At 42.1% G+C, this 16,582-nt stretch overlaps 1 protein-coding gene across 2 annotated transcripts in view; it reads left to right on the top strand.

Annotated features, from left to right (window-relative positions):
- The first annotated feature begins 212 nt into the window (after positions 1-212).
- Positions 213-16,582, top strand: part of nlk1 (nemo-like kinase, type 1) — a 39,459-nt gene continuing 23,089 nt past the window's right edge. For both annotated transcript variants that reach the window (XM_060901842.1, XM_060901841.1), the window contains exons 1-7: positions 213-1,502; positions 4,566-4,695; positions 6,189-6,244; positions 8,147-8,253; positions 11,644-11,729; positions 12,377-12,586; positions 15,275-15,376. In XM_060901842.1, coding sequence (XP_060757825.1) covers positions 1,192-1,502; positions 4,566-4,695; positions 6,189-6,244; positions 8,147-8,253; positions 11,644-11,729; positions 12,377-12,586; positions 15,275-15,376 — 1,002 coding nt within the window. In that variant the 5' untranslated portion in view covers positions 213-1,191. The remainder of the gene's footprint in view (positions 1,503-4,565; positions 4,696-6,188; positions 6,245-8,146; positions 8,254-11,643; positions 11,730-12,376; positions 12,587-15,274; positions 15,377-16,582) is intronic.

Here is a 16,582-nt window from a genome sequence, read left to right as displayed (position 1 = left end):
GAGGAAACCGGAGCACCTGGAGGAAACCCACACAGACACAGGGAGAACATGCAGACTCGAACCCAGAACCTTCTTGCTGTGAGGCGACAGTCCTATCCACCTCGGCTTTTCAAAAATAAAAAGGCAGTGAAATGGTTAAAATCTGATCTCATGGCTTGTTTACACCGGTAGTGCTACCCTCCCCCATTTTCACTCCTTCTCCATCCACCAGCTCCTCCTCCTCCTTCATCCTGGCCTGCCACTGTTTCCAACAGCTGATTGCAGATAAAGAGAAAGCCACAGAAAGACTGGAGTCCAAGCAGAAAGGAGTTGAAGGGAAAAACAACACAGCGACCCGCAGGCAGCCAAAACACAGCTTGTTTTGCTCGTTTAACGTCGGATACTGCACTGCAACGGATTTACAAACATTAATAAATCAGAAACGCAGTCGGTTCCGGGTCCCTTTTAGCACCGACAGGGTTTAAGATCTAGATCTTTATAATAATGGCGTGAATTTTAATAGTTACGTCTTTATACACACAGTATTCGGTCTTCTAACGGAACTGTATTAATTAGCCGGTTCCCCAAACTGAACGAAGGTTAGCTAGCAAACAAAGATGATTAGCTCGAATTGCCTGTGCCAAAAAATTAGGTTATTAGAGGTATAGTTCGGTTTCCTACTGCGCAATCTGAAGAAGTGTTTGCGTGTGCGCCTGGTAAGCCGGAGACAATTTACGGACGATTATTTGCGTAAAGTAACGTGAATTTGAGGTTAGTTCGCTGTCCTGACGCATAGGATGAAGGTTAGCTGACTAGCCTAGCTACTCAGGCTACCGTTTATGGTCTGGACAGACAGACAGCCGTCTGTCAGTGATGATGATTTTGTTCCCTTGCTTTCAGGACTATGCCACATGCGCCGTCTGTAGTGTCTTATTTAGCTAAAAGTAAACCCGAAGCTACCTCACCGAGCCTTTAGCTAGCTAGCTAAGATACCCAAGTTGTGTGTGTGTGTGTGCGCAGGAGATTATAGTCCGGTATGAGCAACTCTTGTAGTATTTAGCTGCGTTTGTTGCTGTCAAACGCAAAAAATAAAAATGGCGTTTTAACGCACGGAAATTTTTAACTGTTTGCAATTTTAAGTCTATTAATGGGATTAATAAGCGCGGCTGAACGTAGCCAATCCTCCCGGACCGCCGGCTCGCACTAAGAGAAATGGCCTTCCATGGCTCCGCTCGGCCCGCTGTGTGTGGAAACTTGTTCCCAGGCTCGGATTTGGGCCACAAATATTTCTGTGTGAACACTTCAGGAAGTACCGCAGCCTGCAGCGGGATAAACGGCTCACAGAACCCAGCCGGGCCCAGTCAGCCGGCCGAGACCCCGAGACACCCGTCGGCTGTCGGAGGAAGCACAGGTGGAGGCGCAGCGGTGCCTCAGCCTCACAGCAGCCCGGCCAGTGAGGTGCCCTGCCCGGCTGAGATGGAGCCCGACAGGCCGATCGGTTACGGAGCCTTTGGTGTTGTGTGGTGAGTGCAGTCATCTGTCTGCACTTGTTATTGACACTTCTTCTTATATGTTGCACAGTGAGCCTGAAAGCAGGGGCGATTCTAGCATCTGATCTTTGGGGGTGCTTAGCCCCCAGAGCTGACAGAGGCATCTGGCTTGAACGATTTCCACGTTTATTCCGCATTTAGACTAGACTTAACTAGACAAGACTAGACTTATGCGATGTTTTAACAGAAGCTGACCCAATAAACTATGATATCTACACATTTACAACCACTGACACAAATATTTACTAGTGCTGTCAAGCGATTAAAATATTTAATCGCGATTAATGTCACGACTGTCATAGTTAATTTAATCGCACATTTTTGTCACATGAAAAACCATTGTAATTCTCTTAACAGCATAAAAAAGTGAATGGGCTTGCTTTGTACCAATGTTTTTGTTTTTTTTTTTATTGCAAAGCATAACACGTCTTGACACAGCCACTGCAAAGTGAAACCTAAGCCAAGCACCGGGGCTAGCAAAAGAACCATGAGTGCTACTGCTTGAGTTAGTCTACAACTCTAATCAGAGAGACAGGTTACACAGTGCCGGTAGGCTTGACATGCTTGATTATAATATAAAGTACACTATTATATTAACTTTAAGTTGTTCGTTGATAAATATTGCATTGAATCTGATCTTTACTGTTTCAGCTCACTTAACACATTTTGTACTTTTACACTTTCTGCCTGTTGATGCGTCGCGCTGTCCAATCAGAGGCGGCCAAATTTGCATATTACAGGAAAGATTTCTGGGATAGCATTGAGTTTACAGTTCAGAGGGATCTGGCTTCTTTAGACGCTGTCTTCTTAAAACTGAATAAATATTTAAAAAGAGCCAAATGAGCCAGTCTTTTGAACGGCTCTTTTCAAAGAACGGATCACAAAGATGCGGATCCCATCAAAGAGCCATAAATCCCATCTCTACTAGCGCGCCCTGCCCGCGCTGATTCTTTGGGGGAGGAGGGCAGAGGACTCTGGCTGTGCGGGGCATTACAGTCTAGCTGCTATCGTTTTTCTAAGCAAAGTCTCTGTTCCAAGTTCCTGGCAGTTTCAAATGCTTATGAAAAACCTACATCATGTCACAGAGCGTTAATCTCGCGATAAAAAAATTATCGCCGTTAAAATTGAGTCAAGTTAACGCGTTAATAACGCGACGTTTTTGACAGCACTAATATTTACGTGATATTTTTAACTAAACAAGACCTACTACTGCATTTGTAATGTTGGAGCTATTCATTTTGAACAGTGGTAATTGTTAATTAATGTGTTATTGTGTATTGTGTAATAATAGTGTGTATTATTATGATTTTACGTTAGTTTACATTAGTCACCGCTATGTTACATTAAATAAAATTGACTAACACACGGTGGTCTAGCACCGTAGCACTTGTACAGCTCTGCACAAAAGTATCTCGATATGGATGATAAATGTCATTTTTATCATTCTGTTCATAGACCAGGGAACATCAATATTGCATTATGCATATTATTGTGTTGTGTTTAACAATTGTAACTCCAGTCCGTACCTTCACATCTCGCTATGCCAGTAATACTCAGGTGCTACTTCGAGTTCCTCATCGGCGTGGAATCCAGTTAAAAAAAACACCATGTCGTAGCAAGCACTTGCGCAGACAGGCAACCCAATCAGAGGGGACGCAATGAGGAGAGGTATTTTACTGGTCATAGAACTATCACGTAACAGGTGAATTCAAGAACACACACACGCCCGCGCACACATTCATTGCGCAGTGCGCAAGGGCACTTATTTCTGAAAATTACGTCCAAAAGCAGTGTTTTTGAGGGTGCTGAGCTAGGGGGTGCTGAGCTCGTTTTTGGGGGTGCTTGAGCACCCCCAAAAATAGGCTAAACACGCCCCTGCCTGAAAGGTTATTTATTTCCTTAAATCTTGTAGGGTAACTTGTTCCCCCTAGATAATAACGTGTAACAACATGATAATAACATATGTGCAGGAATTTGATCATCCAGCCATCCCTGCTTATCCTGTTCTACAGCAAGCTGGAGCCTATCCCAGCTGACTATGGGCGAGAGACGGGGTACACCCTGGACAAGTCGCCAGATCATCGCAAGGCTGACACATAGATACAAACAACCATTCACATTCACAACTACGGGAGTTTGCACGTTCTCCCCGTGTATGCATGGGTTTCCTCCGGGTGTTCCGGGTTCCCCGACAGTCCAAAGACATGCAGGTTAGGTAAATTGGTGGCTCTGAATTGACCGTGAGTGTGAATGGTTGTTTGTCTCTATGTGTCAGTCTTGTTATGACCTGGTGACTTGTCCAGGGTGTACCCTGTCTCTCGCCCATAGTCAGCTGGGATAGGCTCCAGCTTGCCCACTACCCTGTAGAACAGGATAAGTGGCGATGGATGGATGGATGGATGGATGGATGGATGGATGGATTCACACCTACGGTCAATTTGGAGCCACCAGTCAACCTAATTCCATGTCTTTGGACCGTAGAGGAAACCCTTACAGACATGTGGAGAACATGCAAACTCCATACAGAAAAGCCCCCGTCAGCCACTGGGCTCAAACCTAGGACCTTCTTGCTGTGAGGCGACAGTGCTAACCACTACACCACCGTGCCAAGAATTTAATAAGTTATTTAATTTATTTGACTTGTCACATAAAGACAACAGGAGAATGCAGGGCAAATCCCCGGTTGATTTTCAACCCCTTTGGCATAGGTTTTATACCGGATGCTGTTCTTGACGCAAGCTTTGCAGGCTTGGGATGGGTACTAAGTATGCACTGGCTTGTGTAACCCCAGTGGCTGGGTATTTTACCTAACCTGCATGTTTTTGACCTGTAGGGGAAACCCACCCAGACATGCAGAAAACACACAAACTCGACACAGAAAGGCCCCCGTTGTTCTGGCTGTGGGGTTCAAACCCGGAACCTTCTTGCTGTGAGGCGACAGTGCTAACTACTACACCACTGTAATGTTTTGTCCCATTTAGGAAAATGTGTTGTGGAGGAACAGCTGTGTAATGTAGCCTGTCTTTACCCCCTCAGGTCAGTGACGGACCCCCGGGATGGACGGAAAGTTGCTCTCAAGAAAATGCCAAACGTCTTCCAGAATCTGGTCTCCTGTAAGCGTGTCTTCAGGGAGCTCCGCATGTTGTGCTTCTTCAAACATGACAACGTGAGGCTTTTTTTATTATTATTATTATTATTATTGTTTAGCTTGAGACAGGGCATGATGGATCCATGTGACCCAGTCTGCAAATCACTACACCATAATCATTCCAGCCATCGTTCTTTATTCCCAAGGCTTTAGCTCCGACCCAATTCCAAAATACCATAATTTCTAATTAGTGTCTGAAGCATTTCATTTGCTGGAACAGGTGTTACATTTGGGTTGTATCTAAATGTTGTGGGAGTCTGGCTGTCTTGGAAGAAGGTTGTGCTTTTATTGAGCTGTCTTTACATTGCAGACACGGTTTTGAAAAGAACTCTTTGGCTGAGATTATTGGCCTTTGATGCATAATATGACATGCCCACTGACAGCCAGTTTAGTGCCCCTGCAACCAGAAACACCCAGTGACAAAACAGCAGTAGTGTTAAAAATTTTCATTAAAATCTGAGTGTGTCTGCTTTTACAACACTCAGTCATAAAGGTATGACAGGAAGTAAATCTGACAAAAATACACACAGCCGACACATGATCAGTACGTGGCATGAGATGTCAGTGACATGACTACTTGAGATGTCACTGAAGTGTTCTTGCCAGAGAAGGTGGTGTTCCCAGCAGCTTACGGTGGTTCCCCTCTCCTTATTTGTGATGTAGAGCAAGCTGGTTCATCCGTAAAGTACCGTTTTTAACACAACCGGTACAGTTTTTAACACAACGATGTACTGTAGGTTGGGGATAGGTGGTGTCTCAAACCCCCTTCTCTGTTTAATGAGGGCTGCTCCACTTTGGCATAGATGGCCTCCTTAACACCTCTTTCAAAGCACGTCTTCTGTCTTTGCTGGTTTTCTATTAATAGTTCAGTGACTTTTTAATAAACATTTTATTATTACCCGAATGGCTTAAAAATGAACTTGGATAGAGATTTTGAAAACAGGCTAATCCTTATTACGTCAAGCTCACTGAAGTATGTTTCTGTTTGTAATGCACATGGTGCTGATTCTTTAATCAGAGGTCCATCTTTATAGTTAAAGAAGGGAAATTATTTATAACCACAAATCCGGCATCACCCAGATGAGGACGGGTTCTCTTTTGAGTCCTGTCAAAGTTTCTCCCTCACGTCGTCTGAGATTTTTCCTTGCAACTATCATCCCTCGCTTGCTCGTTCGGGATATATTTATACCTGGAGTTAATATATTTCTGTAAAGCCGCTTTGGGACAATGTCTGTCTGTTGTTAAAAGTGCTATACAGATAAAATGGAGATGACTTGAGTTAGCAGATCTTCATCGAGTAATCTGACATGTAGGACACGTTATCGTACAGAGTAATAATCTTGAGGCTGCTGTAATGGTACAGTCTAAACCTGGCTGACATTTATGCACTCATGAGCGAAAAAAAGGTTAAATCGAACTATTTACAGAACCATTTATGGATGAAAGATTTGTAAGTTGAATGGTTGAAAGCGAATTGAAGTTTGAATTATTGTAGTGATTTATGTTTTCAGGTGTTGTCTGCTCTGGATATACTCCAGCCTCCACAGATTGACTGCTTTGAAGAGATGTATCCTTTCATATTTTGGCATGTATAACTTCATACTAGATTGATGGCTGCTCACTCATATACACAGTGGTGCTTGAAAGTTTGTGAACCCTTTAGAATTTTCTATATTTCTGCATAATTATGACCTAAAACATCATCAGATTTTCACACAAGTCCTAAAAGTAGATAAAGAGAACCCAGTTAAACAAATGAGACAAAAATATTATACTTGGTCATTTATTTATTGAGGAAAATGATCCAATATTACATATCTGCGAGTGGCAAAAGTATGTGAACCTTTGCTTTCAGTATCTGGTGTGACCCCTTTGTGCAGCAATAACTGCAACTAAACATTTCCGGTAACTGTTGATCAGTCCTGCACACCGGCTTGGAGGAATTTTAGCCCGTTCCTCCATACAGAACAGCTTCAACTCTGGGATGTTGGTGGGTTTCCTCACATGAACTGCTCGCTTCAGGTCCTTCCACAACATTTCCATTGGATTAAGGTCAGGACTTTGACTTGGCCATTCCAAAACATTAATTTTATTCTTCTTTAACCATTCTTTGGTAGAACGACTTGTGTGCTTAGGGTCGTTGTCTTGCTGCATGACCCACCTTCTCTTGAGATTCAGTTCATGGACAGATGTCCTGACATTTTCCTTTAGAATTCGCTGGTATAATTCAGAATTCATTGTTCCATCAATGATGGCAAGCCGTCCTGGCCCAGATGCAGCAAAACAGGCCTGAACCATGATACTACCACCACCATGTTTCACAGATGAGATAAGGTTCTTATGCTGGAATGCAGTGTCTTCCTTTCTCCAAACATAACGCTTCTCATTTAAACCAAAAAGTTCTACTTTGGTCTCGTCCGCACACAAAACATTTTTCCAATAGCCTTCTGGCTTGTCCACATGATCTTTAGAAAACTGCAGATGAGCAGCAATGTTCTTTTTGGAGACCAGTGGCTTTCTCCTTGCAACCCTGCCATGCACACCGTTGTTGTTCAGTGTTCTCCTGATGGTGGACTCATGAACATGAACATTAGCCAATGAGAGAGAGGCCTTCAGTTGCTTAGAAGTTACCCTGGGGTCCTTTGTGACCTCGCCAACTATTACATGCCTTGCTCTTGGAGCAATCTTTGTTGGTCGACCACTCCTGGGGAGGGTAACACTGGTCTTGAATTTCCTCCATTTATACACAATCTGTCTGACTGTGGATTGGTGGAGTCCAAACTCTTTAGAGATGGTTTTGTAACCTTTTCCAGCCTGATGAGCATCAACAACGCTTTTTCTGAGGTCCTCAGAAATCTCCTTTGTTCGTGCCATGATACACTTCCACAAACATGTGTAGTGAAGATCAGACTTTGATAGATCCCTGTTCTTTAAATAAAACAGGGTGCCCACTCACACCTGATTGTCGTCCCATTGATTGAAAACACCTGACTCTAATTTCACCTTCAAATTAACTGCTAATCCTAGAGGTTCACATACTTTTGCCACTCGCAGATATGTAATATTGGATCATTTTCCTCAATAAATAAATGACCAAGTATAATATTTTTGTCTCATTTGTTTAATTGGGTTCTCTTTATCTACTTTTAGGACTTGTGTGAAAATCTGATGATGTTTTAGGTCGTATTTATGCAGAAATATAGAAAATTCTAAAGGGTTCACAAACTTTCAACCACCACTGTGTGTGTGTGTGTGTGTATATATATATATATATATATATATATATATATATATATATATATATATATATATATATATATATATATAAAATGTATGTATGTATGTATGTATGTATGTATAATTCCCCCCCCCGGTTCTATAAGGCCGTAGCCAGGTCAATGGAAAGGATTATTATTTTTTAATTTTTTGTTTTATAGAAACATGTGCCTTGACTCTAGTTATGCCGTAGATATGTGATCACAGAGCTGATGCAGAGTGACCTGCACAAAGTCATAGTGTCTCCTCAGCCTCTCACCACCGACCACATAAAAGTGTTCCTCTACCAGATACTCAGGGGTGAGTTATTCTGAGAAACCAGGGGATGAGTCAATTCCATTTAGCATCACGAGCCTATTTATGTCTGAAAGCTCACAGAGGGGCAGTTAAGAATAGTCTGGAGTAATACTGTATAGTCAGTAGTGCCGGGCAATTAGGAAAACAATGTACAACATCTGAAGTTAACCTAGCCAGCTGTGCTATTATGGTCTCGGCCTTAGACGCTCCAGCCAGGCCGACGCAGCACCTGATAGTGTTTGTACACTTTTCTGGTCACAAGTTTCAGAATGTTGAAGGCTGAAAGTGTTCATCATTTCTGCACACCGGTTTCCAGTTGGAAAACAAACTTCTTAACACAGTGATTCGATAAGATGTAGTTCTCCATTGTTAAAAAATTAAAAGCTGTCTTCATGCTAATTACAGAGGCTCCAACTCTCCTGCCGTGGGCGGGAGATCTCCCGCTTTAGGGAACATTTAGAAAATCCTCCCGACCCCCCGCTGACAACATAAAAATCTCCCGCCTGCCCTTACTACACATGATTAGTTAAAAAAATATATAACTTGATACGTTTATGTTGACGAAAATTAATAGTTGACTTTCCGCTTTTCGTGTGTCCGACATTGTATGGGTGGACTCAAGTGTGTACTCCGCGGTATATGCCGATTCCCCGGTCGGTACACCGATTGGCGTAATGGGGGGATTGGAGTGAATGCCGGAGGCATGCGTGCGCAGATCAAGCACGCGCATATGAATCGAGCAGAATTCGGTACGCCGCGGGGTACACACTTGAGCCCACCCAATGTCTTGGCAGTTACCGATAAAGCATACAGATGGCGCTATTAGTGATACGCGCGAGAGAACGAGAAAACCCGCGACACTCAACCATTTTGTTTGTTTTTTTGCGTCTGCATTTATCGCCTGCTCGTCTTTAACTTTATGTTCTCTTGAATGAGATAATGAAACGAAGTTCTGTTGGTAGAAATGGCGAAAGCCAAACTACGAAGAAAAAAACATCAGAAAATCCCCAAGATAAAGTTCGGATCGCCCGTCGCGATGGTCGCCAGGGACGAATGGCGGACTATTCTGGACAGCAGCAAGACGGTCCTATATCTGACAAGGTTAGATCACCAGACCAGACGTTAGATTCTAACGAACTTGTCTGACTTTTACTAACTTAGACTTAGAATATTATTAGAAGAACATTATAATCAGAGGGTCTACCATTGGCAATTTATAATAGTCATTATTGACATTAACACATGACTTTAGGCATATTAAAGTTTGGTCCGTAGTCACTGGATTTGTCTAGATCCGTTACTATTAATAAGATTTAATTGACACGAAATGTGGTGAATCATTCATATCATTTTATATATATATATATACACACACACCTATATAATAATCGACAATAAATCGAAGATTTCTTGATAATATCAGATATATAATGCAGTAAAAATGGACTGCTTGTTTACAAAATGATAGTGAAAATGTAATCAGCGTCTCCGGCGCTTTTCAGAATAGGCAGTTTAACAATGAATAGCTCTTAAATGAACCAGTTGCTGTTTATAAGAATTTGTATGTGAAGATGTAGTAGGGAAAGGAATGCATAATAATAAATGTTATTTCTTAAATAATTAAAATTTTTCTAGTTTTGCTTTATCATTTCTCACAGCACTACTTGGATATATAGGCTCTAATCAGTTAATGGTTTTATAGCTGGTTTACAGGTATGTATAGAATATCATAGTATGAAATTCCATACAAACCTGCAAGACATAGACCTACTTTTTCATGAAAATACAGATAAGACTTAAGGCTTATAATGGCTTCTGGAAACTACCCAGAAAGCACTAAAATGCACCCGAGAGCATCTATTTTCATAAAAATTTTCAGGGGAGCATGCCCCCGGACCCCCCTAGCTGAGCTTCGCACCTACAGCGCTCAAACTTGTCTCCCTCCGAGCTACTCGCAGAGAGGGAGAATCTCCCTCTTTGCAATTTCCCAAGTTGGAGCCTCTGTAATTAGTTTTTGCTAAATAAATTAATTTTGAAAAATGGGAATATATATGGGAAAATGTCCAAGTGATGATTTTTTTTCCCTCCCTCCCACATCACCCAACCATATTTCCACACACTTTTTGCTGTTTTCATAAATTAAGGCTTAGATATGCTTAATCTATGTGGCAGTTATCAGAGGTGGACAGTAACGAAGTACTTTTACTTGAGTACTGTACTGAAGTACACTTTTGAGTATCTGTACTTTACTTGAGTATTATTTTTTTTTTGTAAACTGATGACTTTAACTTCACTACATTTGAAAGACAAATATCCTACTTTTTACTCCACTACATTTCTATCAAGGTCCTCGTTACTCGTTACTATGAAGCAGCTTGGAAAGTGGATGGTCTTTTTTTCTTCTTTTTTTTCTAAAATGTGGCGGTTCTTCTGGAGAATGCACGCACCCATGGCTTTACCTAGAACCCATTTTTCAGTTTTCTGAAAGGATTAAAGATTCTTTTCATTTTAAATGTTTGCCGAAAACGAACCACATCACGGCCTACAAAAACTCGCCATCCAACCTGTGGAAGCATATTGAGGTATATAAACGTTTTATTCCAAGAGAAAGCTTGCAACGAAGTTGTCTGTGCTTTTAGAGCGAGAGGTAACGTTGCAGTAGCGACACAGTCTGGTTCGTCAAATGACTTTCTGTGGATTTGCCCACCAAGTTGCCATCGCCTTGTCCACGGCTAACATTAACACATAGCTAGTTAACTTGGACACTGTTAGTTAGCATGTAAAAACGGAGTTATGTTAACATGAATAACTTCTCTGAAGTCCTTTCAGAAATATGTTTTGGCATGATCTTGTCAAATAAACAGAACGTAGAAATCTTTTTTTTCTAGCAGCGTTAGCTACCCAATATGATTTCGAGTTTGAAAAGCGTTTGCTAGCATGTCAGGTGGAGTTTCACTGACTAGCTAGCTTAACGTTAAACCGCCATGATGGCACAGCATGCGTTCATTTTGTGAATTCACATTTCTGTCTTTGGTAACGGCATTAGGTTTTGTAAGCGTTGTGGCAATAATACAACGATGCGTTGACAGAAAATTTACTTTTAATACTTAAGTATTTTTAAAAGTAAGTACTTCAGTACTTTAACTTAAGTAAAAATTTGACTGGACAACTTTCACTTGTATCGGAGTAACATTTGACCAGTGGGATCTGTACTTTGACTTAAGTAATGAAGTTGGGTACTTTGTCCACATCTGGCAGTTACTGTATACACAATCTTCGTGGGTTGGACAGATTTAAGATTGTACAAAACACCTGTGTGTAAATTGAGCTTTACTGAGCTGTGATTTTTTTTTTTTCCTTTTTCCTCTCTTCTTTCCCTCTTCTCTCCCTCAGGCCTGAAATACCTGCACTCTGCTGGAATTCTGCACAGAGACATTAAACCAGGGAACCTGCTAGTCAACAGCAACTGTCTCCTCAAGGTACATGGAAGCTCATTAAATTAGACATGGCTGTTCAAAATACATGCCCAAAAGTTTCTGGACACCTGATCGCCCCACCCGTTTGTGCTTTTTGAAAATCCCATTCCAGTTTTAGTCTGCACTTTGCTGTTTAATAACTTCCACTCTTCTGGGAAGGCTTTCCACTAGTTTTTGGAGCAGAGCTGTGGGGATTTGCTCATTCAGCCACAAGAGCATTTGTGAGGTCGGGTACTGATGTCAGGCGAGGAGGCCTGGGGCTAGTTAATCCCAGAGGTGTTCAGTGGGGTTGAGTTCAGGGCTCTGTGTAGGCCACTCGAGTTCTTCCAGTTCAAACTTGTCATGGAGATTGCTTTGTGCACAGGGGCTGGAACGGGTTTGGGCCTCTTGGTTCCAGTGAATGGAAAGTGTAATGCTACAGCATACAAAGACATTCTATACAGTTGTATAGAGTTGTACATATGGGTGTGATGGCCAGGTGTCCACAGGCTTTTGGCTATATAGCATATTAATGATGTCTAGGAATGACTAGTTTGATTGAAATTATGTAAACTATGTTGAGAAATGTTGGTGCCATGACCGTGTTTACGCTGTGGTTACAAGATCACGGTTATGACGGCACCGTCTCTTTTAATTTCTTGTTTGACCAGATTTGTGACTTTGGTCTGGCTCGAGTTGAAGAGCCCGACTCCTCACGTCACATGACCCAGGAAGTGGTGACGCAGTACTACAGGGCCCCTGAAGTTCTGATGGGCTCACGCCATTACGGGTCAGCCATAGACATATGGTCTGTGGGCTGCATCTTCGCGGAGTTACTGGGTCGCCGAATCCTCTTTCAGGCTCAGAGCCCCATACAGCAGGTACTGACTCAGAACTGCACTACACGGCGTGGTCTTTTGCTTCATACATGGCCATAAGGAAGCATGCAGTGTGAAGATGGGTTCTGTTTAAAAGATGGGTGTTCAGAAACCGCATGGGAAAACGGGTTGTCCAAGTACTGGATTACAACCATTGTATTACCTTATTACCTATTTCTCTTCCACATTTCATAAAGATGTAATACCATGACCGTAGGTCGCAAAATATGGTAAAATGAATTGTATAATGGGATAAGACATCAAAAATGTTGTTTAAGGACTCTCGAGTGGGGCAACAGAAAAGCATTCACGCTCTCGCTTGGCGATTGCATCTGTATCCAGGAGGCAAGGGAGTAAAACTGCCTGTGCTCTGTGGTTGGGAGGGATGGTATACTCTCACTCTCACATACCCCTTTTCCACCAAATCAGTTCCAGGGCTGGTTCGGGGCCAGTGCTGGTGCTGGTTCACAACTTGTTCAACTTGTGAGCCAGCTGAGAACCAGTTTGCTTTTCCATCGCTCGCAGTGCTAAGAGAAGACACGTCATTACGTCGCTGTATACATCAGTTACGTCGTTGTATACGTCATTACGTCGCTGTATACGTCAGTTACGTCGCTACGTTTGCTTAAACCTTGGCACGAATATCGAAGCAAAAACAACGTGGAAGAAGCAGCAGCAACAACAACAATAATAATAATGGATGACTTTGCGTTTGTACAGCTGCTGCTTCTCGTCGCTTAAAAATGGCGATCTTTCGCGGTCTTGTTATTGTTGTCGGTCTTAACAACTCCGCCCCCCTGCTGACGTAAGCGGTTCTTTCCTCTGGCCCAGCAGAGAGTTGGTGCTAGCTTGGAACCGGTTTTTCTGGCCCCAGAGCCAGTTCTTTGTCAGTGGAAACAGAAAACCCGGTTCCAAACTAAGCACTGGCCCCGAACCAGCCCTGGAACTGCTTTGGTGGAAAAGGGGCAACAGTGACCTTAGCACTCGTCTGTGAGCTCATGTATGGACCCTTTTCACGTGACGTCACGACAAACGCAGCCGCCATTTTGGACATGTACTACCAGTAGTTTACCACAGCCAACATTGAGGAACGGCAGCAAAGAAAGTGTTTATTTTCAGCAAGACTTCCATCATGCCACTATATTGTTGTGCACCTGGATGTAGTAACCATCAACAAACAAGGCAAGGGTTATCATTTTATCGGATCCCGGTAGATGCTGACCGACGGAGAAGATGGATAACGGCATACCAACGCTTGTGTAGTGACCACTTTGTTGGAGGTAAGACAAATAAAATTAGCCAGAAAAGGCATTACATTGCTGTTAACATTCTGTGGCGGCGAGTGTGTAACCAAATAGGCTAAAATAACCCATTGTAACCTCTTTGTTCTTCTGTAGTAGCTATTAGCTAACGACATTAGCTAGCGTTGTTCCTTTGCTGTTGGTAGACTGTAGGACAGATCAGAGGCAGTGTCCTACAAACAGCGATTAATTTGAGGGGGAGCAAGCCGGAGCGCGCTCCGGAACCTCGGGCGTTGGCTCCGGCAGCTATTTACACTGGATCCGGTGATCCGACACCTCTTTTGACTATGTAACAAAAATAATAATAATAATAATAAAATAAAAAAATGCAAGTTTATTTAGTGTTAATGTTTGATTTTGATATCTGTCTTGTTGGTGATTTCTCTCATGAAACGACATCCACAAAATATCTGCAGATGAATTTAATTTGCAGTGTTATTACAAAACATGCCCAGAAGCGCAGCGCCGCGCCCCTCTCCCCTCTCCTCTCCTCTTTTTTTCCGCTCCGGAGCCGCTCATCCTCTGCGCTCCGGGACCTCCCACTTTACAAATTAAGCACTGCCTACAAATAAGTGTTCAAAACAAGAGGAACATGTATTTGTCTCTTAAATCCAGGCCGTTCCCTGTAATCTGTAACAACGGTTGGAGAAAGTAATGGCAACTAGTGAGTGCACAAACCATAGAAGGTAAACTGTACACAGCCCCAGGGCAGTGTGATGGTATGTCTACTTTTAGATTGTGTTAGCTTATCAATGAACACACTCGTCACTCAACGAGTTTCACGTCTTTACGACGGATACTTAAATGTGTGTTAGGTATTATTGTTGCAGTCTAAGCAGTCATTGTAGCAGCTAGATGAGCGAGAACCGAAAGGGTCTGTGCCATAAACCGTTATTTCTGTACGGCGTTGCTAATGTGTCGTTACTGTTGTTATTTCTCCCTCTGCTCGCCCTGTAAATGCCCTACGTCGCTGGATAGCGAAGGTGTTTTCTGCATCTCACTCCTTTTTCTTGTATGTTCTCCGTTTGTCGCCTTCCTCGCATTCAAACCAATTCGAGCCGAAGTCCACTACATGTCCAAAATGGTGGTCGCGTTTACGAAGGTCACGTGACTGAAAAGGGTCTATACGAAAGAAGGCTGATGGTGCTTTCCTCTGAGTGTTACACCGTTCTGTGACGCTGCATGCATAGCAGTTTGAAAAGATGTGGCTGGCTTCACGTGTTTCAGAGGAAGCACATGGTAATCTTTACCCTCCCCAGTTGGCAGCTATTGTGTGATCGGGAGAACTGGATTGTGGGTGGGGATTGGCAAGTGGCCAAAATGGGAAAGCATGAAAAAAAAAAATTCTATGTTGTTTAATGCTCTCTCTTTTTTTTTTTTCTGTGTGTAGTTGGATCTGATAACTGATTTACTGGGAACTCCTCCCCTGTCTGCCATGGCATCTGCATGTGAGGGTGCCCGAGCACACATTCTAAGAGGACCTCACAAACCAGTAATATGTCTTTCTTTCAGTAATGCACTTAAAAATAGATTCATAAGGCCTAGCAAAAAAAAAAAAAAAAAGTTTGTTTCCTGTCAAGACCTAAAAAATTCATGGTAGGACGGTTGTATTTTTTTTTTTCTTTTTTCCTTTCAAAACCATATTAAAATTGTAGGTACAAACAGTTTCTTGCGACTAAATATCAAATTGATGTATGATCCATGAAAATGTCCTAATTATACACTACCGTTCAAAAGTTTGGGGTCACCCAGACAATTTTGTGTTTTCCATGAAAAGTCACACTTTTATTTACCACCATAAGTTGTAAAATGAATAGAAAATATAGTCAAGACATTTTTCTGGCCATTTTGAGCATTTAATCGACCCCACAAATGTGATGCTCCAGAAACTCAATCTGCTCAAAGGAAGGTCAGTTTTATAGCTTCTCTAAAGAGCTCAACTGTTTTCAGCTGTGCTAACATGATTGTACAAGGGTTTTCTAATCATCCATTAGCCTTCTGAGGCAATGAGCAAACACATTGTACCATTAGAACACTGGAGTGAGAGTTGCTGGAAATGGGCCTCTATACACCTATGGAGATATTGCACCAAAAACCACACATTTGCAGCTAGAATAGTCATTTACCACATTAGCAATGTATAGAGTGGATTTCTGATTAGTTTAAAGTGATCTTCATTGAAAAGAACAGTGCTTTTCTTTCAAAAATAAGGACATTTCAAAGTGACCCCAAACTTTTGAACGGTAGTGTATGTAGGTCCAATAAGTAGGATGTTTAATGGATAACAAAGCCCAGTTTAGGTAGGCAGAGTTACACCTAAGCCAAGAATTTTCTCATATTATTGCTCACAAGAAGTCTGTGGAATGCACAGAAAAACATTTGTGGACAGGGCCGGAATGGAGTCATTTCCATTTTACAGCTGTATAGAGTAGATTTATTTTAATATTCATTAAAATACAGTGTTATTGAATCAGTGTACAAACCTTTCGAGGCGGCTGTCTGTACTAACTTGGCGCCTTTTTCAGGCACAATAACACAATTAAAATTGCGGGCATTCATGGATGGCAGCGTGTGATTTTGTGTGGAGGGATGATGACCATTGTAAACATCTGCAATTTTTTAAAATCGGCTTTTATTATATTTACAATCATTTAACAGTTTTTGTGACAATTGAAGTGGATGTTAAATATTGCATTTC

The sequence above is a fragment of the Neoarius graeffei genome, chromosome 20 (assembly GCF_027579695.1).
Source record: "Neoarius graeffei isolate fNeoGra1 chromosome 20, fNeoGra1.pri, whole genome shotgun sequence".
In the NCBI taxonomy this organism is placed as follows: Eukaryota; Metazoa; Chordata; class Actinopteri; order Siluriformes; family Ariidae; genus Neoarius; species Neoarius graeffei.
This window is presented reverse-complemented; position numbering and strand designations above follow the sequence as displayed.